This window comes from Microcaecilia unicolor, chromosome 7 (genome assembly GCF_901765095.1).
Source record: "Microcaecilia unicolor chromosome 7, aMicUni1.1, whole genome shotgun sequence".
In the NCBI taxonomy this organism is placed as follows: domain Eukaryota; kingdom Metazoa; phylum Chordata; class Amphibia; order Gymnophiona; family Siphonopidae; genus Microcaecilia; species Microcaecilia unicolor.
This window is the reverse complement of record NC_044037.1, coordinates 284,394,005-284,420,303: the sequence shown is the minus strand read 5'-3', so window position 1 is coordinate 284,420,303 and position 26,299 is coordinate 284,394,005. Positions and strand designations below refer to the sequence as shown.

The window sequence follows — 26,299 nt, the reverse complement described above, 5'->3', positions numbered from 1 at the left end:
GGAAACTGATGGGTCACAAAACAGAGTGAGCCAATTCAAATATTTTAGGTGGTACATAGTTTCGGGACCTCACATACGGCAACCATTGGAATTTGGGAAATCCAGCTGACTGCCTCTGTTTACAACAATGCCCTGATGCGTTGAGAAGTTTATGATCAATAATAAAAAGGCAATATGTGTACAGTTAGTGAGGGTTCAATGTGTGGATGATCTAGATCAGTGGTTTCCAGCGTATGTCCATATATACCTGGAGGTCCATGAGACCATTATAGAGGGCCTGCAGAACACAGAGGAAAAGTGTTTTTCATGCTGCTATAACTCATGCAAGCACAATACAGAGGCTGTTGCAGAGGTGGATAAGGAGTGGCTGTACAGATGGTGGTAGAAGCACTAGCAGCACAGGGGATGGAAGGAGCAGAGTTTTGAAGGGGGGGGGGGGAGGTTGGAGATGGATGATGAACGAGAGGACATGAATGAGATTGAAGGGGGGCAGACACAAGAAAAATGTCAGGAAGTATTTTTTCACGGAGAGAGTAGTGGATGCTTGGAATGCCCTCCCGCGGGAGGTGGTGGAAATGAAAACGGTAACGGAATTCAAACATGCGTGGGATAAGCATAAAGGAATCCTGTGCCGAAGGAATGGAACTTCAGGAGCTTAGTCAAGATCGGGAGGTGGGGCTGGTGGTTGGGAGGCGGGGATAGTGCTGGGCAGACTTATACGGTCTGTGCCAGAGCTGGTGGTGGGCAGCGGGACGGGTGGTTGGGAGGCGGGGATAGTGCTGGACAGACTTGTACGGTCTGTGCCAGAGCCGGTGGTTGGGAGGTGGGGATAGTGCTGGGCAGCTGGTGGTGGGAGGCAGGGATAGTGCTGGGCAGACTTATACGGTGTGTACCAGAGCCGGTGGTGGGAAGCGGGACTGGTGGTTGGGAGGCGGGGATAGTGCTGGACAGACTTGTACAGTCTGTGCCAGAGCCGGTGGTTGGGAGGCGGGGCTGGTGGTTGGAGGCCGGGGATAGTGCTGTGCAGACTTATACGGTCTGTGCCTGTGCCAGAGCTGGTGGTTGGGAGGTGGGGCTGGTGGTTGGGAGGCGGGGGATAGTGCTGGGCAGACTTATACGGTCTGTGCCCTGAACAGCATAGGTACAAATCAAGTAGGGTATACACAAAAGCAGCAAATATGAGTTATCTTGTTGGGCAGACTGGATGGACCGTGCAGGTCTTTTTCTGCCGTCATCTACTATGTTACTATGTATATCAGAAGCAGAAGTGGGAGTGGGAGCAGTAGTAGCAGTTGCGGGAGTGTGAATTCAGACGAGTGCAGAATCAACAGGTGAGGAGAGAGTGAGATCCCAATGGAGGAAAACTGACTGCTGTGGTCTGGCCGGGGAGAGCAGAGACTGCTGCAAACTGGCTAGTGGATGGGGGGGGGGGGGGGGGGGGAAGGCAGGGTGGCGGGGACTGGCTGGAGGGAGAAGGAAGGAGAGGCTGGTGGGGACTGGCAGGAGGCAGAACGAGAGAGACTGGCTTGGGGTGGGGGGGAAGACAGAGATTGATTGGGGGAAGAGAAAGACAGGCGAGGACTGACTGGAGGGAGAGAGTGAGAGACTAGTGGGGACTGGTTGGGGGGAGGGATAGAGGGACATAAGAGAGACAGGAGGGGGAAGAGAGATAATGGGCTAATGGGGACAGTTTTGGAACTGAAGGGCTGGAAGGGCGATGGAGATGAACTTGAGGTCTCTGAACATTTTGGAGGTTAATAAAGGGTCCACACAACCAAACATTTTGTGAAGCTCTGGTCTGGGTTACTTCTTGCTAGGCTCTAACTTTCCATGGGTTACTCAACACATTTTGAAGGAAATTCTACAAAAGGGGTGCCTATTAATAGCCTATTCTACAAAAGGAATATAAGTGCCTACCATCCTTTATTGAACATTAAGATAACTAGGTATATATGCAGATATTTATTTATTGCATTTGTACCCCACATTTTCCCACCTTTTTGCAGGCTCGATGTGGCTTACAGAGTATGGAAATGAAAACGTCGTTACATGATTTGAAAAGAAAAAAAAAACCAGTCAATCATAAGCTGAGGTGAAAGAGGAATTCAGATGGAAAGGTGTTAGGTAAGGTCGTGTGAGAGGTGTTTTAGGTGCCTTATGTAGTTTAAGGAATATATGTTTAGGAGTGAGCATTTAAGCCAGCCAAAGAGCTGGTGTAAATTCTTGTGCCCAGACTGAGGAGATGCACGCTCAACTGGTAATATTCTATAAGTTATGTATATAGGTGCAGCTCCGCCCAGACCCCTCCCATGTGAATGCACACCTGCAAAAACAGGTGCCTAATACGCAGCACAATTATTGTTCAGATGCGCTTAAGTGTTCACATCTAATATAATAATTTGCTCCTCCAACATTCCAATGTGTCTCACTGGGATCGTAACCACCTGCTGACATCACTCCTCCAACGTTCTCCTCCAACGTTCCAAGGTTTGTCACTGGGATCGTAACCACCTGCTGACGTCACTCCTCCAACGTTCTCTGTCCCCCCTCCCTCCCAGTTCCATGGGACCCTGGAACTGGGAGGGAGGGACGGAGGGACAGAGGGAGGGGGGACCCTGGAAATGGGAGGGAGGGGACACTGGAACTCGGAGGGGGGAGGGGGGCCTGGAATTTGGAGGGAGGTGGAGGGGGAAGGGGAGAGATGCTGCACATGGATGGATGGAGGGGGCAGGGCACAAAGGACGTTGCCTGCATATGGATGAACGCAGGGGAGAGAGCATAATGCAGGGGAGGGAGGGGACCCTGAAACTTGGAGGGAAGCAGGGAGGGGACAACCCTGGAACTCGGAGGGAGGGAGGGAGGGGGGACGACGACCCTGGAACTCAGAGGGCGGGAGGGAGGGGGGGACCCTGGAACTGGGAGGGGGGGGGGCCCTGGCACACACTCTCTCTCTCACAGACACACTCGCACCCAGTCTCACTCTCTCTCTGTCACACACACACACTTGCACATTCACTCTCTCTCACACAGTCACTCTCACACACACACTCTCTCTCTCAAACATACACACTCCGAGGAAAACCTTGCTAGCGCCCGTTTCATTTGTGTCAGAAACGAGCCTTTTTTACTAGTATGCACATAAAGGTCTTGAATACCAGCATTTATGTGCAAACTTTGAGGGTGTTTTACTAAAGCTTAGCTCGAGTTATCTGCAGCAGAGCCCGTTTTATGCCTATGGGCCCTGCTGCAGATAACTTGACCTAAGCTTTAGTAAAGACCCCCTTTCTGCCTGAATCTACGCAACGCCTTATAGCATTACCTCCTTTATGTCCAAAAGTGCAAAACAGAGGGAAAAGACCTTTCTAAATAAGGCCCTGTTATGTTACCAAGCAATGATGTCATTAAAACCTCCTTGCTGTGGTTTTACATATGAATGATAATGATGATCCTTTCATTTACCTCACTTATCCTATTTAACGAGCGCTTTCATTTTTAATTTTTTTTTATAAAGCGTGCTGCTAACGTTTCCAACAGAGGCTGTCTGTATATTTTGGATTGACCGGTTGTGAGTCGGGAGAAATTTAAAACTCAGACATTGTCCCGACACCCTGTCTATCAGCAGCCCTGCTTTTCTTGGCAGTCTCTCTTAGTTGTGCTTCCAGAATATTTTTGAGCGTCTTTCCGCATTTAGATATGGAAGAAGTGCATTTGAAGGGCAGCAGGGAAATGAGAGAGAGGAGAACAGAAAGCTCTCCAGCGTCTGCTATTTTTATTACCGTCTGCCATATTTGACCCAAAGAGATCTCAGAAGCCCAAAGACCAGCCTGTAGGTTTGCTAATTTATGTGCTGTCGATACATATAGTACATTCTCCAAGTATGGGAATATAAAAGTAGAGACATATACTAAGGAATCCAAACTTACACAACGATCATTAAAAAAAACAACAAAAAAAGCAGGTATACACAGAGGTGGGTCCCTATCCCTCAGGTTCTGCAATCTAGAATGAAGCAGAAGAGTGACAGAATATGTCCTGTATTACCTACAACCTTCTTCATGACATGTTACATCAAAATGTGAATAAATGCAAACTACAAAAGCAGAAGCTACCATTTCAATACTCCACTGCATCTGTTACAGCTTTACTCCAGGAGGAATTCTGTACCAAAAAAAAAAGAAAAAATTCTGCAAAATTGATTTGTAATGTGTGTGTGCAGAATTCCCCTATAATAAAGGCTAGCATTTCCCCCAGGCATGAAATATCTCACCCCCACCATAGTTTCCCATGCACTTTCATGTAGTCATAAGTACATAAGTAATGCCACACTGGGAAAAGACCAAGGGTCCATCGAGCCCAGCATCCTGTCCACGACAGCGGCCAATCCAGGCCAAGGGCACCTGGCGAGCTTCCCAAACGTACAAACATTCTATACATGTTATTCCTGGAATTGTGGATTTTTCCCATTTAGTAGTGGTTTATGGACTTGTTCTTTAGGAAACCGTCTAACCCCTTTTTAAACTCTGCTAAGCTAACCGCCTTCACCACGTTCTCCGGCAACTAATTCCAGAGTTTAATTATGCGTTGGGTGAAGAAACATTTTCTCCGATTTGTTTTAAATTTACTACACTGTAGTTTCATCGCATGCCCCCTAGTCCTAGTATTTTTGGAAAGCGTGAACAGACTCTTCATATCCACCTGTTCCATTCCACTCATTATTTTATATACCTCTATCATGTCTCCCCTCAGCCGTCTCTTCTCCAAGCTGAAAAGCCCTAGCCTCCTTAGTCTTTCTTCATAGGGAAGTCATCCCATCCCCGCTATCATTTTAGTCGCCCTTCGCTGCACCTTTTCCAATTCCACTATATCTTTCTTGAGATGCGGCGACCAGAATTGAACACAATACTCAAGGTGTGGTCGCACCATGGAGGGATATAACGGCATTATAACATCCTCACACCTGTTTTCCATACCTTTCCTAATAATACCCAACATTCTATTCGCTTTCCGAGCCGCAGCAGCACACTGAGCAGAAGGCACGCACACACACACACACACACCTCATCCACATTTTTCCAGCCCCCTTCCTACACCCACATACCATCCCCCCTCTCTGCATCCACACTGCATCCACCTTTTTTTCCAGATCCCTCCCTGCACCCACATTCCAACCCCCCTACCTGAACCCACCCTCCAATTACATTTTTTCAGACTCCCCCACTCCCCCGCACACACACTCACCGGTCCAGCGTGATAGGAGGAGGAAGAGGAGCTGCCGAGCCATACATTGGGTTGCTTTCTGCTCCTCTGCCGTCCTGGGCCCGACTGTTCCTTTGATCCACGAAGGCCCCTGTACAGCCACGCAGCTTAAAAGAACTGTCACAGCAGAGGAGGAAGAAGCCTGACCTGCAACTGTGCAGCTTCTTCTCCTACGTGCTGGACCAGTGAGTGTGAAGGTAAAGTGGGAGTTACTTTCCGGCTGCCGGTATCTGTGCCGCTCTGCCTGCAAAGGCAGACTCCACAGAATTGTGCACCGGAAAGGCAGAATTCTACGCAGCCTGCGAAGGTGGGGAATCCCGCGCAAAGTCTGCATTGCGCAGTAGCACAAAATTCCCCAAGGGGTAAGGTTACAACTCTACAATGATGTCTCAGGACATTCGAATGCGCCAAACCCCTCCGAGAAAAGCTGCACTGGCTTCCAATCAAAAGAACGTATTGCTTTCAAAATCTGCACCCTGGTTCATAAAATTTTCTACGGCGAAGCCCCGGGATACGTGACAGACCTCATAGACCTGCCAACCAGAAACGCAACAGGATCAACATGAACGTACCTAAATCTCCACTACCCAAGCTGCAAAGGACTCAAATACAAATCAACCTATGCATCCAGCTTTTCCTACATAAGCACACAACTATGGAATGCATTACCAAAAGCCGTGAAAACAACTTATGATCACCTAAACTTCAGGAAATCATTAAAAATTAACCCATTCAAAAAGGCATACCCTACCGACCCAACTTAAACGCCTGTACCCTGCAACACAACGAAACCAAAGCTCGTAATGGACATATAATAACTCTTCCTTTCTACGATTCTGTTCCTCTCTACGATTCCCTAATGTGTCTGTACACACGAACCTTATTCTACCACAACATTACTGTATTTGTTCATATCGGAATTGGTGAACGCCTTTACGGTACTATGTAAGCCACATTGAGCCTGCAAATAGGTGGGAAAACGTGGGCTACAAATGTAACAAACTAATCTACTATAATAAAACTCACCCTCAACGTTCTGAGGACACTGACGTCAGTGAAGCCAAGCCACTGACTTCAGTTCCTTCAGGTTCATGGTGGTGAAGCCACCGGGCCCCGCCCTCGCGTCAAACGTCATGACATCGAGGGCGGAGCAAACGTTGAGGGTGAGTTTTATTACTGTACCTGTGCTCCGCCCTCGCGTCAAAACGCGATGACGTCGAGGGCGGCCCAGGAAAATTGCCACCCACACAGAGCTACGACAACGCTAACAGCGGCAGCGCACGAACCAGCTACGACCGCGACGAGCAACGGGGCGGCCCAGGAAAATCGCCACTGTTCTCCGAATGTGAGTCACCCCCCCCCCCCCAAAAAAAGCTAGCGCCCGTTTCATTGCTCTGAGAAACGGGCCTTCTTTCCTAGTAAATAAATAAAATAAAATTATAGGAGAGCATTGATATAGCTGTTTATGGAAAACTTGTTGTCGAAAGCCTCATTTTAGTCTGGTTTCCAGGTGTGGTGAATAAAAATATGTGACGTTAAAGTATTTTCTTAAAACATTTTGTAAAAGAATGAACCTATCTATCATCTTGAATTGCAATCATACTCAATATATCACCTTTCAGGCCTGCCAATCAAAGTGGAGGAGTGGCCTAGTGGTTAGGGTGGTGGACTTTGGTCCTGGGGAACTGAGTTCGATTCCCAGCACAGGCAGCTCTTTGTGACTCTGCGCAAGTCACTTAACCCTCCATTGCCCCATGTAAGCCGCATTGAGCCTGCCATGAGTGGGAAAGCGCGGGGTACAAATGTAACAAAACTAAAAAATTTTAAAATGGGGGAAAAGAATGCCAAGTTACTGAGAAGAAAGAAGGAAAATGGATTCTAAACAAGCGTATTTACAACAGGTGCATGGAAATGAGAAGTAACAGACCTTCACCAGCAGACGAACGCGTACGTACCCTTTTACCTCTCTCTATAAATGTGCAAAGACAGAGGTTCAATGAATTTGGGTAGGAGGAGGGGAGAGTAGATCTTGGCAAGGAGAAGGAGTGTGCTCAGAAATGCAAAGGACAGAAGACAGGAGTAGATGTGAAACACAAAGTGAACAGCAGAACATACTCCTGCAGTCCTGAGGAATGAGTTTCTGACTCTGAACGTACCCGCCATTGATTTTTGAGATCTGCTCAGGAAAACTGTAGAAGGGAAAACTTTTCATGACAGCAGGCTCTACAATATCTCCTATTCAGTGGCGTAGCGAGGGGGGCTGCCACCCGGGGCGGGGCGGTTCGCCGTTGCACCCCCCCCCCCCCGGGTGCAGCATGATGACATACCCCCCCCCCCCCCGACCCAGTGCCCACCCTCTTCCGTCCAACCAGCTCCCTACCTTTAAAAAAATATCGGAATCCGAAGCAAGGCGCAGCACCTCGCGCCTGCACATAAAAGAAATGTGCACCGTCTCATCGGGCCTTCCCTCGCTCTGTCTGTCCCGCCCTCCGCTGATGAAACTTCCTATTTCCGCAAGGGCGGGACAGACAGAGCGAGAGAAGGCCCGATGAGATGCTGCACATTTCTTTTACGTGCAGGCGCGAGGCGCTGCGCCTCGCTTCGGATTCCGATATTTTTTTAAAGGTAGGGGGAGCTGGTTGGACGGAGGAGGGTGGGCACTGGGGGGGTGTCAATGCACCGAGGGGGGGAGAGCTGGCAGGGAGCACCCCCCCCCTGAGCTGACACCCGGGGCGGACCGCACCTCCCACCCCCCTTACTACGCCACTGCTCCTATTTCAAAATAATTATAATTAGGGTTACCATATTTTGTCCCCCCAAAAGGAGGACACATGACCTGCCCCCTTTCACACCCGCCCCCTTTCACACCCCACCCTGCCCACTTTGATGCCCTCGCTCTGCCCCAGGTCACATTTTCCCCTCCCCTTGTCACACACCCCATCACTCCCCCTCCCCGTCACCCCCCTCCCCTTACCTTACTACTGCCCTGGTGGTCTAGTCACCTCTTCGGGGCAGGAAAGAGCCCCCTCTTTCTTGCCCGGAGCGCTGCCCTGCATGCATCCTTCCTGTTCGTGATCTCGGCGCAGATTCAAAATGGCCACCAAGAGTTGAAGTCTCGCTAGGTCACTTCAATTCTCGGTGGCCATTTTGAATCAGTGCCGAGATCACGAACAGGAAGGATGCATGCAGGGCAGCGCTCCGGGCAGGCTCTTTCCTGCCCCGAAGGCGGAAGAGGTCACTAAACCACCAGGGCAGTAGTAAGTAAGGGGAGGGGAGGCTAGTAATCTGCCCATCTGCCAATTAAATCAAATCCGCCCCATGTGGCCAGTCCACATTCAGTCAGATCTGCACATATGGTTCATTAATCAGCTTAATTTGCATGATTTAGTAATTCTGAAAACCAGATTGGATCCTGGTCCTCAAGGTTTGGATTTGCACATCCCTATCCTACACTTGTCTCTGGTCATCTCCCTCTCATGCTTTTACTCCTGCCCTCTGTACCCGTTAGAAACGTAGCTGTACTGTACTCCGCTACTGTTTTGGTCTTTCCCACCTCCACTGGCATCTATAAGATAATGAGTGGAATGGAACGGGTCGATGTGGAGCGTCTGTTTACGCTTTCCAAAAATACTAGGACAAGGGGGCATGCGATGAAGCTGCAGTGTGGTAAATTTAAAATTAATCGGAGGAAATTTTTCTTCACTCAACACGTAGTTAAACTCTGGAATTCGCTGCCGGAAAAGGTGGTTAAGGCGGTTAACTTAGCGGACTTCAAAAAAGGGTTGGACGGCTTCCTGGGAGAAAAAGCCATAGAATGTTATTGAATGGACGAGGGAATACAGTATTTCTAGGATGGGTGGGACAAATTGCTTGTTCTTTTGGCCTCTGTCGGTGACAGGGTGCTGGGCTCGATGGACCCTTGGTCTGTCCCAGCATGGCGATGCTTACGTACTTATGCACTGCTCTCTCTCTGCAAAGGAGTAGAGGAGTAGCCTAACGGTTAGTGCAGTGGGTTCAATTCCCACTGCAGCTTGACCTCAGGGCAAGTCACTTAGGGGTCCTTTTACTAAGGTGCGCTGAAAAAAGGCTTGCGGTAGTGTAGGCATGGGTTTTGGGTGCGCGCAGATCCAGTTTTCAGTGCACCTGCAAAAAATGCCTTTTTAAAAAGATTTTTGCCAAAAATGGGCGTGCGGCAAAATAAAAATTGGCATGCATCCATTTTGAGTCTGAGACCTTACCGTCAGCCACTGACGTAGTGGTAAGGTCTCTCGCATTAACTGTGCGGTAATCGCCTACGTGCATCAAGTCGGAGTTACCGCCTGATTTTTGCCGTGCGCCAGAAAATAAAACAGCTGGGTGGTAACTCCGAATTGGCGTGCGTTGGGCAGACGTAGGCGCCTACGCGGCTTAGGGCCCCTTAACCCTCCATTGCTCCAGGTGCAAAAACCTAGATTGTGAGCTCTCTAGGCACAGAGAAAGTATCTGCTGTGTACATCTAGTAGCGCTACAGAAATGATTAGTAGAGAGGTGTTTTTCCTACTTTTTCTTTTAGCCTCTCCCTAAAGTAGTGGTTCTCATCCCAGTCCTCAGGGCACACCCAGCCAGTTGGGTATTCAGGATATTCACAATGATAATCTCCTTCCATTTCCCTCATTTTCTGAGCCTTTATTCAGGTTTTTTTTTTCCCTTCCAACTTCTCCCGTCCGGAAAGGCAGAGCAGAAACGTACCTTGAGCAATTGGCAATCTCAATCCTGGGTCCTTCACAGCCACGACCTCCACAGCGGGGGTGAGGGCTATCACATGCCCTGGATCTGCAAGTACATGAACCTGAGCTGTCACCATCAAAGTGTTCACATGGTTGCCATGGAGACCACAACCCAAAACCACCATCTGTAGTCAGGTTCCTCACCTAATTAAAAGAAAAACATCATTACGGTAGGCTCATTTACCTATAGATAAGTGATCCAACTGCCAAGCACAGCTGAGATCAGAAGGGAGAGGAGGCTCAGAGAGAACATGCATACAGAAGGAGATAATCCGGGGGAAAATGTGATTTTGTCTGCGGAAATCCCAAAGGCAATGGCCGCTGCTAATCAGCAACTCTTAATTTACAAACCAAAGCCTGCTGTACAATGGACGTAAAAAGCTATTTATTTAATCAAGGTTTAAGACTTCCTGATTTTTCAAGATGCAATTACTCAGTAAGCAGGTACCTGACAGGCTGAATGATGATGTTATATAACCCCTCACTCGTTACCCTGCTAAGATTCTTTATACTCTGTGGACTAAACAAGGGCGGGACAAACTTCAGGTTGCCAACAAAAGTTGATGTTGCACTGGGACTCCAGTCTGCTCCGTCTCCTCTCAGTCACTCCCACTCACTCTCTCTCTGTATTGTTAATGGATAAATGCTTGGAAATCAAGAAGTCTGTTTTGGCACACGTCTGCTACGCGCATCTGAAAAATAATTTTTATTTTCTAGCGTGCGTAACAGACACACACCAAGTGGCATTTGGCACGTGTAGGTCATTACCGCGTGAGTCTTTACGGCTAGGTCAATGGCTGGCGGTAAGGTCTGAGACCCCAAATGGACGTGCGGCAATTTTCATTTTGCTGCAAGTCCGTTTTTGGCCAAAATTTTTAAAAAAGGCCTTTTTCACAGGCGCGCTGAAAAATGGATTGGCGCGAGCCCAAAACCCGCGCCTGTACTACCGCAAGCCATTTTTCAGCGTGCCTTTGTAAAAGGATCCCATAGAGAGGCCCATTCCACGAGTTACAGAAATGAAATTACCGCAAGAGCCTCGTGGTAACTCCATTATGGCACACGTTGGGCATGCGTAGACGCTTACGCGGCTTAGTAAAAAGCACCCCTTTGTGGTCAAGGTGACACATGCTGCTAGCGTGGTTAGTGTTCAGAGATCTGTAGCGGTCCAACTTGTTCTGTTTTCCCGGTGGGAAGTAAGTTTATTTATTTATTTATTGGGATTTATTAACCGCCTTTATGAACAGATTCACCCAAGGCGGTGTACAGCAGCTCCAGTTTAACATAAAACGTATAATTTTGTTGACAACGTAACAATAGTAAAATGACCAAATATAAACATAAATACAATAAATGAGGTAAACTTGGAAATAAGATGCCAGTACAATACAAACAATGCCATAATAGACAGCATGGAAGAATATGCAAATGACATAGATATAATACAATGTCAGTATAATACCAATGAAACATCTAATAAGCAAGCGATAGAACATTCAAATAGCATAGGTATGATGCTAATCATTTTCTGTGTAGCTGAGGAGCCAAGTGCAGATGTATAGATGGAGACAAGATGGGTAGTACAGAGAGTCAACTGAGATAAGTAGATGGATGGCTAAACTCAAGGCAAAATCTTTGTACAGCTAAGCAAGATATGAGAAACTGGTCCAAGTTACAGCAGGGGCGTATCTGGACTCTGGCGGTAGGAGGGGCCAGAGCCAGAGGGCGGGGGCACATTTTAGCCCCCCCCTGGCACCACCGATCCCCCCCCCCCGCCATTTCCAGACCCCCCCCGCCAATGCCAGACCCCCCCTCGCCACCAATGACACTCTCCACCCCCTCCCGCCGCCGCCAACCCTCCCCCCGCTGCTGTCACTTACCTTTGCTGGCGGGGGACCCCAACCCCCCGCCAGCCGAGGTCCTCTCTTCCATGCAGGCTGCAAGTTGCAATGCTTCCCGTTCTTCTGAGTCTGAGGTCCTGCACGTACAACGCGCAGGACGTCAGACTGAGTTCCAAATTCTGAGTCTGACGTCCTGCACGTTGTACGTGCAGGACGTCAGACTCAGAAGAACAGGAAGCGTTGCAACTTGCATCCTGCACGGAAGAGAGGACTTCGGCTGGCGGTGGGCTTGGGGTCCCCCGCCAGCAAAGATCGGCGATGGGTTGGTGGCGGGCGTGCGGGAGAGAGGGGGAGGTGGAGAGGGTCGATGGTAGGGGGGTCCAGGGCGAAATCTGCGGGGGCCCAGGCCCCAGTGGCCCCACGTAGATACGCCCCTGAGTTACAGGATGTGCAGCAAGCTAGTCCGGGTGCAGAGTGAGTGTATAGTCAGTCACCACATGTACTATAGGCTTGTGAGAAAAGCCAGGCATTCACCTGCTTCCTGAGGTAGAAGCTGTATTGAGTTAGACGAAGCCCCTCTGGGAGTAAGTTCCAGAGTTTAGGGGCTACTCCTGAGAAGGCTCGCTCGTGGGTATCACATCATACAGTTTCTTTTGATGAGGGTACGGATAGTAAGTTAGTACCAAAGAGGAAACAGGGCCCCGTCAACAAGCAGCACTCTCCAGACACGAAGCAGCCGCAGAGGAGAAGACCAGCAGCAGTGGCGTTCCTGGCCTGGATGGCACCCGGGGCGGAGCGCCGATGCGCCCCCCCCCCCCCACGCTAGATGACACCTCCCCCTCGAGCGAAATGACCCCCCCCCTGGGTGCACGCCACTGGGGGGGGGGTGCAGCGGCGCGTGCCTGCTCCTCCGAGTTCGCTAAACTTCGTTGGTTCGCTGCAGCTCCCTCTGCCCCGGAACAGGAAGTAACCTGTTCCGGGGCAGAGGGAGCTGCAGCGAACGAACGAAGTTTAGCAAACTCGGAGGAGCAGGCGCGTGCCGCAGCACCCCCCAGCGGCGTACACCCGGGGCGGACCGCCCCCACCCCTTGGTACACCACTGACCAGCAGCCAGCATCGCCAAAGACGACCACCTCAGGTGCTCTACGGAGTTGGTGGTTAGCACTTGTCTTTTCAGGGCAGCCTGCTCGCCCAGGAAACGAAGCATCAGGTATGTTGTCAAATTTTAATCCTGGCATATTGACTTGGCCGGTTCAGTTGAAACCCGGACAAAAATGAATCAGATATTCAAAGCTGGTCACCGTAAATAGCCCGGCATTGAGTATCCGGGCTCAGCGAAAACTGCGGGAGGCAGCCTGGCTAACTTCAGGACTTTTGAAAAGAGAGAGGGACTGATTTTTGTTCCACGTTTCAACAGTTGTAAACATTTGGAGTTCCTGAGGAAGTTTTTCAACGAAACCCTGCAGTGTTGGACTCTTGATGTTTTGAAGACAGCAGTATAGCCCAACCGGGGTGTGAAGATTTTCACCTTGGTGTTGCGCTTGTGGTGGAATATAATCATTGGAAATAACCCATATTGGATCCACTTATATGGTGGATGGGATTTAATAGAATTATCGAAGAAGCTCACGATAAGCTAAGTGAATTTAAACATTCTTTACAGTGCCTCCTGAATATATGAACTATGCATTAGTCAAAAAAAACTTTGTAAGAGGGATAGTGGCACGAGAGATACTTGTTGGACTGTTACTTTTAATATATCTTTTGAAGTGTTTGAGCACTATTGTGGTTTTCGTGAAGGGAACACGTATTAAAACAAAAAAAGAATAAAAAACCACGGAGAGGCTCTATGATTGAGATGCTCAACCACCCAATGAGATGCACAGATGTTGGGCAAATTCTCATGTTATAGGGTGAGTTAATACTCTGAGAGCCCTCCAAAAATTCAAAAAATCTATAATTTTTTTTTTTTTGTTACATTTGTACCCCGCACTTTCCCACTCATGGCAGGCTTGATGCGGCAGGCGATGGAGGGTTAAGTGACTTGCCCAGAGTCACAAGGAGCTGCCTGTGCCAGGAATTGAACTCAGTTCCTCAGGACCAAAGTCCACCACCCTAACCACTAGGCCACTCCTCCACTGTTGCTACTATTTGAGATTCTACATGGAATGTTGCTATTCCAACATTCCATGTAGAAGTCAGCCCTTGCAGATCACCGATGTGGCTGCGCAGGCTTCTGCTTCTGTGAGTCTGACGTCCTGCACGTCAGACTCACAGAAACAGAAGCCTGCACAGCCTTCTACATGGAATGTTGTTAGTGGAATAGCAACATTCAATGTAGAATCTCCAATAGTAGCAACATTCCATGTAGAATCTCCAATAGTATCTATTTTATTTTTGTTACATTTGTACCCTGCGCTTTCCCACTCATGGCAGGCTGAATGCGGCTTACGTGGGGCAATGGAGGGTTAAGTGACTTGCCCAGAGTCACAAGGAGCTGCCTGTGCCTGAAGTGGGAATTGAACTCAGTTCCTCAGGACCAAAGTCCACCACCCTAACTACTAGGCCACTCCTCCACTCACACTAACAGTACTTCATCAAATAATAGTTTAAGAGAGCAGTCCTTCTTTAATGGTATTCTCGTGTCCACCAGCCTGGTCTCTTGTTAGAAGAGTAACTTCAGGACCAGAGCAGAATACTAAGGGGGGCATTTAAAAATAATCCAGGAACGTAAAACCTTCGAAGCCAAGATGATAAAATATTTTGGCACCACCAAGACAGGACTTAAAAGAGACCTGGGTGTTCTGTCACATTATAAACCATAAAATCATTCTGTTTTCTTGTCACCTTCTTCTCACCTATCAGTCTGTCCCTGTTATCACCCCCCCCCCCCCCCCCCCCACACACACCACTGTTCTCTTTGAGGCTGTCATTGCAATGCTTTTATGCTTTACTTTTATATTCTGTCATCTTTTGCTCATACTGTCTTGACCTCAGGAAGAAGATTCTGGTCCTCGACAGCTAGTCAAAGATTAAATTAGCCCAATAAAAATGGTATCATCTTGTATACCATTTTGGGTTTGTTTAAGCTTTAAAGTGGACTAACAGAGCTACCATATTACTTCATCTATTGTAAGACAGAATATTCGCCTCTATTGTTGCTTGGTGACTATTGCAACTTGCTTCTCACAGGTCTCCCACTTAGCCATCTCTCTCCCCTTCAATCTGTTTAAAATTCTGCTAAATGAATTATATTCCGCCAGTGTCGTTATGCTCTTATTAACCCTCTCCTCAAGTCACTTCACTGCCTACCTATCCTTTTCCGCATACAGTTCAAACTCCTCTTATTGACCTATAAGTGCATTCACTCTGCAGCTCCTCAATACCTCTCCACTCTCATCTCTCCCTACGCTCCTCCCCGGGAACTCCATTACCTGGGTAAATCGCTCTTATCTGCACCCTTCTCCTCCACCGCTAACTCCAGACTCCGTTCCTTTTATCTTGCTGCACCATATGCTTTTCCATAGACCATTATTAAAATGACTTGGGGGGAAAAGGACTCCTTATTTCTGGGATAAGCAGCATAAAATGTATTGAGCTTTTTTGGGATCTTGCCAGGTATTTGTGACCTGGATTGGCCACTGTTGGAAACAGGATGCTGGGCTTGATGGACCTTTGGTCTGTCCCAGTGTGGCAATACTTACTTACTTATGTAGACTTCCTGAGCCGGTACGTCAAGCTCCACCTCTGGCCATCTTCAAATCTAGGCTAAAAGCCCACCTTTTTGATGCTGCTTTTAACTCCTAACCCTTACTCACTTGTTCAGTACCCATGTTTTATCATTCCCACCTCAGTAATTCCCTTATCCCTTATTTGTCCTGTTCACTGGCATAGGAAGGGTGGGGCGGTCCTCCCCAGGTGCACGCCGCTGGGGGGGTGTCGGCTTCGCTGCTTCCCTGCTCTCTCTGCCCCGGAACAGGTTACTTCCTGTTCTGGGGCAGAGAGAGCAGGGAACCAGCGGAGCCGACGCAGCTCCCAGCGACATGCAATCGGGGCGGTTCGGCCCTCCCGCCCCGCTTTCGAAGTAAGTATGCGCTCCAGAAGGGGGGGTGCATTCCAGAGGGGGTGGTGCGTTCTGGAGGGGGGGGGGGTGCGCATCGGCGACCCGCCCTGGGTGTCAGCTGCCCTCGCTACGCCACTGGTCCTGTTTGTCTGCCCTAATTAGATTGTAAGCTCTGTCGAGCAGCGACTGTCTCTTTTATGTCCAGTGTACAGCGCTACGTACATCTAGTAGCGCTACAGAAATGATAAGTAGTAGTAGTAATTGTAAGATGCGGCTGCATCAGGCTTTGGATTGAAATTCTGTGTAACGATGTTGCCCCATGATTTCTCACAATAGATTACTAACCTGACAGATGTCAAAGGTCAGATACATCTCTCTTTAAGGAGCAGCATCAACCACAGAGTAATTTCAGACACCTTTATGAACTTCATGCTGTAGTCAGACCTTTTTTTTTATGTTTTAAATCAGATTTAAATTAAGCAGTCAAGGCTCTCCGCTACCATGTTTTTATTAAATTTAGGTCCACAAAAGCATTTTGGTTCTCAGATAAGTTTGATCTGAGTGTGATTAATGAGCACAGTTTAATTGTGTGCCTAGTTCCTAACTGGAATCATGCAATAAAGCAAGTGATAAAATCGCTCCACAGAAGGAGAGACATAGTTAATAGCGAAGGTCTTCCTTGTTTATTTCAAAAACCATTGGACCATCACTGACAAAGTTCACGGAAATAAAAAGATAGAGATCGGTATGAAATGCATATTTAATTTTGCAGTCTGAAGATCAAAGAAGGGAAACAAAAATGGACCCAGTATTCAAAAGGATTTAACCAGGCAGGAGAGAAAAATCCACAATTCCAGGAATAACATATATAGAATGTTTGTACGTTTGGGAAGCTCGCCAGGTGCCCTTGGCCTGGATTGGCTGCTGTCGGGGACAGGATGCTGGGCTCGATGGACCCTTGGTCTTTTCCCAGTGTGGCATTACTTATGTACTTATGTCCTCTACTTGGCTCACTTTTATTACATAGAGCAGTGATTTAACCTATTGTGATGTCATAGTGGCTCATTCCACCAATAAGAGCCAACCTCATTAGTGATGTCACAATGGCTTGATTGTATAGAATGTTTGTACGTTTGGGAAGCTCGCCAGGTGCCCTTGCCTGGATTGGCCGCTGTCGTGGACAGGATGCTGGGCTCGATGGACCCTTGGTCTTTTCCCAGTGTGGCATTACTTATGTACTTATGTCCTCTACTTGGCTCACTTTTATTACATAGAGCAGTGATTTAACCTATTGTGATGTCATAGTGGCTCATTCCACCAATAAGAGCCAACCTCATTAGTGATGTCACAATGGCTTGATTGTATAGAATGTTTGTACGTTTGGGAAGCTCACCAGGTGCCCTTGGCCTGGATTGGCCGCTGTCGTGGACAGGATGCTGGGCTCGATGGACTCTTGGTCTTTTCCCAGTGTGGCATTACTTATGTACTTATGTAATGCCGCTAAATATTAGCACTGAATGCTGTGGCGCTATCCAGTTAGTAACATAGTAACATATTAAATGACAGCAAATAAAGCCATGTACAGTCCATCCAGTCTGCCCAACAAGATAAACTTTCTTTTACCACGCAGCTGAATCAGGGCATAGACCGTGGAAGTCTGCCCAGCACTGGTTTTGCTTCCCAATTACCGGTGTTGTCACCCAATTTCTGCTAAGATTCCTTGGATCCATTCCTTCTAAACAGGATTCCACGCATGTTTCAATTCCATTACCGTTTTCACCACCACCTCCCGCGGGAGGGCATTCCACGTATCCAGCACCCTCTCTGTCAAAAAATACTTCCTGACATTAGTCCTGAGTCTGCCCCCCCCTTCAACCTCAATTCATGTCCTCTAGTTCTACCAACTTCCCGTCTCCGGAAAAGGTTTGTTTGTGGATTAATGTCTTTCCAATATTTGAACGTCTGTATCATGTCACCCCTGTTTCTCCTTTCCTCAGGTTGGCAAGTCTGTCCTCATACGGTTTGCAATACAAATCCCATACTAGTGCCAGGGAGGTCAGGGGTCAGAGCTGAGGTGGACTCCGAAGTAATCCGTGCATCACAGATATTCAGTGTCAGTGCCCAGGCAGCTAACCAGGCATGTTAGAACACATATGGGACCAAATTCTATATATAGGGGCCCTTTTACTAAAGGGTTGCCGCATGGCAACCTGGAACTACCGCTGGCCCAACGCAGTCACCGGCAGTAGTTCCGCCTTGAGCACGTGACATTTCTGGTTACTGCCAGGATACAGCAGGAGCCCTTACCTCAATGGGTGGCAGGAAGTGCTCTTCCCCACATAGCCATGTGGTAAGAATAATCTTACTGCATGGCCATATCTTTTTTAGGGGCTTTTTACCCGCTGCAGTAAAAAGGGCCCTGGCTCGCGGCAAAAATGGCCCCTGCTACCACAGGCCCCTTTTTACCACAACTTGTTAAAAGGACCCCATAATGCCTAAAAAAAAATTGATGTACAAAAAAATGTGTTTAGCGATATTCTATAAACTCTGCCTAAAGTTAGGCCCAGTTTATAGAATATGTCTAGTGCCCGTCCCTGCGAATAAATGTAGCCACGGCCATTTCCACCAAATAAAACCTGGTGGAAATGCCAATGCCTAAGCACAGATCAGGTTTTACTATAACACTGCGCGTAAAGTTTTAGGAACGCTCATGACCCGCCATGCTCCTCCCATGGCCATGTCCCCTTTTGAGATCAATGTGCTAGAATTTACACAGATTACTTTATAGAATATGCTTAGCAGGTAGTGCATGTAAATTCTAATTAGTCCCAATTAATGCTGATAATTGCTTAACATCCAATTAACAGTGCTGATTGGTTCGTTACTCAATTAAGTTACAAGCACAAATTGGCTATGTGTGCTGATTTATGCACGTATCTCTAGATGCCATATATAGAACTCTGGGGATGGTGTAGTCCTAAACCATGTAAGAACAAAAAACCTTTGCACAGGTCAAGCAAGTAAGCAAAACACAGCGAAGGTGACACAACAGATGATGTCAATGCAAAACAGCCAAAGGACTCAGTAGTTTTATTCAAAAGATGTAATGGACTCAACACGAATCGTGTTTCAGCCACAAAGGCCTGCCTCAGAAGTCCCTGTAGAGCAGACATGTATAACTTCCCAGCGCTCTATGACGTCTTAAAACAACACACCTAGTCACGGAGGTAACAAAACTGGAGCGCATACGGACAATGTCGCATCACCTGTTGTGTTACCTTCGCTGTGTTTTGCTTGCTTCTAGTCCTACTACTACTACTATTTAGCATTTCTATAGCGCTACAAGGCGTACGCAGCGCTGCACAAACATAGAAGAAAGACAGTCCCTGCTCAAAGAGCTTACAATCTAATAGACAAAAAATAAATAAAGTAAGCAAATCAAATCAATTAATGTGAACGAGAAGGAAGAGAGGAGGGTAGGTGGAGGCGAGTGGTCACAAGTGGTTACGAGTCAAAAGCAATGTTAAAGAGGTGGGCTTTCAGTCTAGATTTAAAGGTGGCCAAGGATGGGGCAAGACGTAGGGGCTCAGGAAGTTTATTCCAGGCGTAGGGTGCAGCGAGACAGAAGGCGCGAAGTCTGGAGTTGGCAGTAGTGGAGAAGGGAACAGATAAGAAGGATTTATCCATGGAGCGGAGTGCACGGGAAGGGGTGTAGGGAAGGACGAGTGTGGAGAGATACTGGGGAGCAGCAGAGTGAGTACATTTATAGGTTAGTAGAAGAAGTTTGAACAGGATGAAACTGGAGTCCTAACTACTGCATGCCTACTTAGCTATCCAGGTACAATTCTGAATATCAGATGTACCCGAATAACTTTCAGGGACCACCAAACACCCTGATATTCATATTGGTACCTGCATAGGTGCTGGCACTGAATGGAATGCCCTCCCCAGACCCATCCGATCAATCAGCGACTATCTACCCTTCACTAAAAACCCATCTGTTCAAGCAAGCCTACCCAAATGAACCAATCTAATCCTACGATCCCTTCTACCCAACACATATCCAGAAGACAATGACTCAGACTACACCTCCCACCAAATTTCCCTATGCTTTTCCCGTGTCCCATCCCCCTCCCGCCCCTCTACCCCTTGTATAATTATACTACAGCAAGAGACCTCCCTTAAACAATAGATACTCTAATGCTTTCTCACTCCGTCTTTGAGTCATGATTTTAAACCCGAGACAGGTTTCTTTATTTTTGCGCTGCTACTGACAGCCTGATAGACTTCATTGTGCTTACAAAGTGTTAAAAAGATATCATTCCTTCAAACATACATAACTTACCCCTTTGAAAACCGGCTTTCTCCTTCTTTGTCCGAGTATGGCTTCCTGTGATTACGTTACAATGCTTCTTTAATCTGTTTTTGGTATTATGCTGATAGTTCATTTACGTGGCCCCCCATGATTTATGCTTCATGATCCTGGTTTTTGTACTTTAAATGGTATTACTCAATTCCTACAGATGTTACTTTTTTTTGCCCTGTACAGATATATGTCTTAATGTTCCACTATAATGTTATATTTACCTTGGTATGATTAGTACGCATGTATTTCTTGCTGAATGCTTAACTGGTAGTATTTTTGGAAGACTGTTGCATATTTTGGTTATATTGTTGAGAAGCAACTGTTATTGTTATATTTAAATGCTATCATATTGTGCTTGTGTTCAATAACACAGGGGTATAGCGTGATTTCCAGAGCATGCTAGCTACAGACTCTTTCTTGTAAAAATATTTGTGCTCAAATTTTCATAACTTTTACTTCTATGATGGCAGTGCTGGTCCGCTGCCCATCTATAATCTTTAACACTAAGCTACGTATGTCAAAACTGTCCTACAAGTTTAAGTATTTCTCAGTCTTTTTCAGCTTTGTTCGTCTTGCATGACTGAGTTTGTACTGCTTGCCCTAGCTTCCTTCCTGTTCCGCTCTACCACCTCCAAGCTTCCATAGTTTGCTGTGTGGCAGCCTTAGTATACACGGTAAAGTTAAGGTGCCTTACCAGAAGAGCTTACATGTTTTTTCCTTTAAAATAATTTCTTGCTTGCTACTTCTGGATTAGGCTTCAGAGATTCTCTTTAGGAACAGACTATATTTCTTATTTCTTTTTCCTTTTTCCCTTTATTTCTTAATTTTTATTTATTTAATTTCCTTCTACTAGTGTCATGCTATAATTTTGATACTGATGTCTGAGACTTACATCCATCGAAGGTGCCCCTTCAATGGATGACGGTATCTCATTTATTAGATTTTGAGCAGACTTCCATTCCATTTTTCGGAGTGGCCTGCGGTTTCGGCACTATTGCCCACCTATGAGTTACTTGTATAGATGACCGCGGGGTTAATAAAGAGACGTCTAACGACTTTCGTTGCGATTGTATACAGGTTGACTTGGGCATTCAATATTATTGGATAGTTAGTCGTATACGGGATGTTCCCTAACTTTTCAAATTTTTAGCATGGTTAGTTGTATACGCGATGTTCCCTAACCACAAATTTCTGAGTGGGTTGTTGTACACGAGAAGTTCTCAAACTACAGGTCCTTTGGGGTGATTAGTCGCACACGAGAAGTTCAATCGTACACGAGAAGTTCTCTAATCAGCGGAAACTCATTGGACCGCTGCTCTTCGACTCATGACACCTTATTCGCTGGTTTCTTGAGTCCTTTTTGGGAGTGTTTGCAATGTCCCTTTTTGGGGGCTCTGCCATGTATACGGGATAGTTCTTGGTAGGCTGGGAAACCGGGTTTTTTTTTACGCCTTTAGAAGCACACTCTGGGGAGTAATATTTATTAATTTGGGATAGAGTAGTATAAATATATAATAGCTGACACTACGTATTTATTTACTTTTGTACTGTCTCTCTAGGCATATTTCTGTTTACAGTTTTTGTCTTGCTTTCTCCTAATGTCACTTGCGGTCAAAGCGTTGAGCTTTCCGCTAATTAGTAATTTTTATTTTGGGTCTCTATGTTGGAGTACATTAGTAGATGCGTGAGTATGAATGTGTTATGTCTCTGTATGTTCTACTATCAGGATAATCATCGCCTGTTTTTGTAAACTGTTAACACATTATCATTTCTAGGTTTCCCTGCTATCTTTGAAGCTGCTTTTTGAATCACTAACCTTGTACCAGGTTCTAGGTCTGGTCAATATATATATTACTAATCTAGTTCATTTTCTATAGGAAATTACAGGTTTGAAATTTATTTGTAGACCACTTGCTCACTAGATCCCGTTATTATACATATTGGATGATGTTGTTCACTACCCGTTATATCATATCTTCCTCTCCGCACTCAACACCAGATACTGGTGATCTGACATCTATTCAGATCTCTGGTAAGGACTTTCCTTCCGAAACCAACCTATTTTTACGGTTGACCTCCCTATACCGAGAGTTCGGAAGGGCGTAGTGATCCCGCCAACTGTTCTCTTTCTCAATTGATTTTCTACGCTGGAAATTACATTGCATGAATTGTGAGTATCTTTTCATTTATTGTATGTGTTACTATTAAGCTTCCGTTGTATACTCTCATGGCATGTTGGATTAGCCCTAATTTAAATATTTTATTTTATCAAATTTAGGATTAAGACTTTGTATGTGTATGAGTGTGATTTTCCTTTCCTTTTCTGTCTGTATGCTGTGACTTGTGATTGGCTACTGGAATATTTATTTTCATATTTTTTTTTTTTTGAAACCCTAAACAATTTCTTAATCGTGCACATAGATATCTTGCTTCCTCTTCTGAGCTTTAAGTTTTCTACGTATCAAGATTAAGTTACAGTTTTAATTTTATGTCTGTATGTTCCTGTGTGTCCTGTGATAAATAGCATATATTGAACCAGCTATTTATTAGGGAATCATTTCTTTAGTTTTAAATTAGTGCTTTAAGGTTACTCTGAGAGATTGCCTATCAACTGCAGTGGTAGTAAATCTCAAGAGTGTTTTTTCCCAGGATAGTATATTGTTTCATTTAAACGATATTTGTTTAATTTGTGACATGATATTAAATACCTGATTGTTTTTGATTTCTGATAAATTGCTTTCACTAGAAATACGAGCACTTTTTAGTTTTAATTTGTATGTGTATGTGTTCTTTGAAACTTGCATAATTATTCCAGATATTTACTATGAAAAGGTTCTATATTATGTGCCATCTACAACACTGTTTCTTTGTAACGTTGTTTAAAATAAAATAACTAGTGCTGATGTTCACTTCTTGGCTCTCTAATTTTTCTTTTCACGTCTTATCTACTACTTTCAAAATTCCTTCCCTGCCTCTTAAAGTTTTATTGTATAGAGATTAACCCTTATAGTTCTTATTTTCTCTAAAGTTCATCTTTACAAATGCTTTGAACTCAGTATATGATACAGGAATTCATTACGTGTTTCAAATTTTTAATAACCAGATGGATTTTTCTATGATTCTGTGTTATCCTTGCTACTCTTTGTTTAGAATTCAATTTAGAATGTGGGATTATATGAACATATCATACTAATCTTTCTTTCTGGTCAATTTATGCATTTATTGCATTAATAAAAATTGTTATTATATCCTTGATTTTTTTGAATTTTACTAAAATGTTTAAAGAAATGCTTATACTTGTTTGCTGCTTATAAAGCTGCCTATACTCTGTAATTTAAAATATACTCTAAATTGTAAATTGATTCCTGGGAATATATAAGCTTATCTTTAGCTATCCCTCTGAATGGGAATCTTGATATGCTGTCATAATTTAGGGCCCAAAATTGTGAAAGCATAGAAATGATCAAATTAAAAGTTAATATAATTCTTATTTTCCAAATTGGCTGTGAACTATTACAGAGAACTATAGGTTATTGTCCTTCTCATTTGACCTATTTAAACCTTGTAAAGGTCACGTGAGAAGGCTTCATAGAAATATATAGTTTTTACATTTCTGATTTTGGCTTTTCTCTATCTTTTAAAATATCATGTTAAGGGCTGCATTTTCCTGGAACAGACTCTGACCACAATGTTTCCTCAGACTCTGCCGACTTCCTGTGCCAGCCACATGTAATATACAGAGAACAATTTTTTATTATTATTCCTACTGGTAATTTCTGATATTATATATTATATATTGACACTATGCTCCACCTACTGATGCGCAAAGAAACTAACTATTGCATTCTATAATCTATTCTTTTTAATGGTCCTATGCTGAGATTTGACCACTTGATATTACTTCTTATATCACCTCTATTTATTAAGTCCTGTAGGATGAGTGAAGATGGCATATTCAATTCCTGATCTACCGCCTCTATTCCAGTTTGATACTTCTGCTACAACTGACCTCTGGCAAGAAAAAAAGTGCCACCTCCTCCAATGAGAATTTTCTTTTGTTCAAATGATGTCCTTAATTTAGACCTTCTTGGTTATGCTCTTAAATAATATTATTGCAGACTCATCTTTTCAAGAACCTCTCTATTACAACAGACAGCGACCGTGATTCCAGAAGATACTTCCATCACCTGGACTAGTTATGAGTTTTAAATTTCTGCACATTAGTCTTCTGCTTTGATTATGACTATTTCCTAAGCTACCCTTCTTTCTGAATCATCTAACTCGTAAGTCCTGCTGGCCTCCTGCAGCTGAGGGCTCAACCCTTGGTGAATGGTAGTCATCGTAGGTGAAGAATCCATATCTATTGGCGATTGCCCTCCATACATCAATAATTGAACATTTACCATCATCTCTAAATTTTAATTGTTTTTCTCTTTTGTTCCATATACTTTACCATTGTTATTTGATCATGTCTTTCTAAAAATTACCAATCTGTCTCGCACATTATGCAAGCCAGAAGTGGGGATATATTATGCAAATCCCAATTCCAATTTTTTTATTTTTTATTTAATTTTAAGTTGATGGTAGAATAAAGACATGGAAAGATTCAACTTTGTACACCACAAATATGTCTTCAAGATCTATCCAGGTCCAAATGATGTTAGATCCCCCAAGGTTGTGGCAATAATCTTTACACCTTGCAAACTACTGGACCACATGTGAAAGATATACGTGTTTACTCAGCCGCAAAACCAGATGTTACCAGCCTAACCATCTCAAGACCGACCACTTCCTTCAGCAGGCCAGCCTGAATATCCAGCCCTGTTAGATCTTCCAAATCTCCGTCCAGATTCTTCAGCGCTTCCACCGCCTCAACCATGATCGATGAAAGAGAATTTAGAACTGATACTTAATTTGAGAATTACTGTTGCTATTTATGGACATTATAAATTCATATTTTGTTCTATTTTCAGTTTAGCAGTAATCCTATCTAGATATTGAAAAGGTTTTATTTTATTTTCCTATTATTTCCTTTATTGTTCTAATTGTTTTTCTAAGAGTTTCCCTGTTATTTCTGTTTAGGTAATTTAAAATTGAAGTTGATCTTGCTCAGATACAAGGGTAACATCAAACCCTAGTACGGGCTAAGATATCATAATGTAGATGTAAACTCTGTTAGTATCAACCAGCTATGCAATTGTTTAACTCTGGTGTAGGCTTACTTACGTTGCATGTCTTTCTGTAGGTTTGACTAAGCTCCAAGTGGGGTAATGGATATATAAATTGCTTCCCATACTTCCAGGTCATTATGCATATGTCAAGATCCATGCATGACCTCTGGTGATATGAATTTTTCTAGGATTGACTCTTTTTGCTGTATGAGGCAACCTCATGCTTACTATCCACTTATTAGTGCTCATGGTTGGATGCCAATGATGAGTACTAGTAAGGTCCAGGAATCCCGACCTATTTAAGGATTCTGAATACCTATAACCTTAAACAGCAATCTGAATACTAACCACATATTTGTTGAGCCCATAACAATGCTTAATCGAAACCACTGTTCCTTCTCACGACCACTGAGATAGATACATTAGATTATCTCCCCATGTACTAAGTCATAACAAGACCTGAAAGTATTTATTAGTATGATCCACCTGAAATTGCTATTACCCGTATAGATGAACTCATGGTTTTGTCCCATTCATAAAACCTCTCTCACTACAGGTTTGAGTACACCTCAAGAGGGGTAACATCAAGATTAAGGCCCAAGAGGTTGGGTAATATAAAGGGAATTCCATATGCCCAGAAATATACCACCTAAAAATGAAGTTTTCTGTCTGGCATAATATCTGCTAGCAACCCATAAGAGCAAAACTCCCCCTCTCGTTTAATAGCTTGCCACCTTCTGGAATAGATGATGACACGCTTGACGAGTTTTGTGTCACCCCTCTCCAGAGGGGGTGACAAGTGGGGAATGTATAATTATACTACAGCAAGAGACCCTCAC

General features: G+C 45.1%; 1 protein-coding gene across 1 annotated transcript in view; it reads right to left on the bottom strand.

The window, feature by feature from the left end:
• Nucleotides 1-26,299, bottom strand: part of SEMA5B (semaphorin 5B) — a gene marked incomplete in the record, with an annotated part of 415,784 nt that overhangs the window by 155,034 nt on the left and 234,451 nt on the right. The window contains 1 exon segment of the mRNA XM_030209426.1: nt 9,985-10,166. Coding sequence (XP_030065286.1) covers nt 9,985-10,166 — 182 coding nt within the window.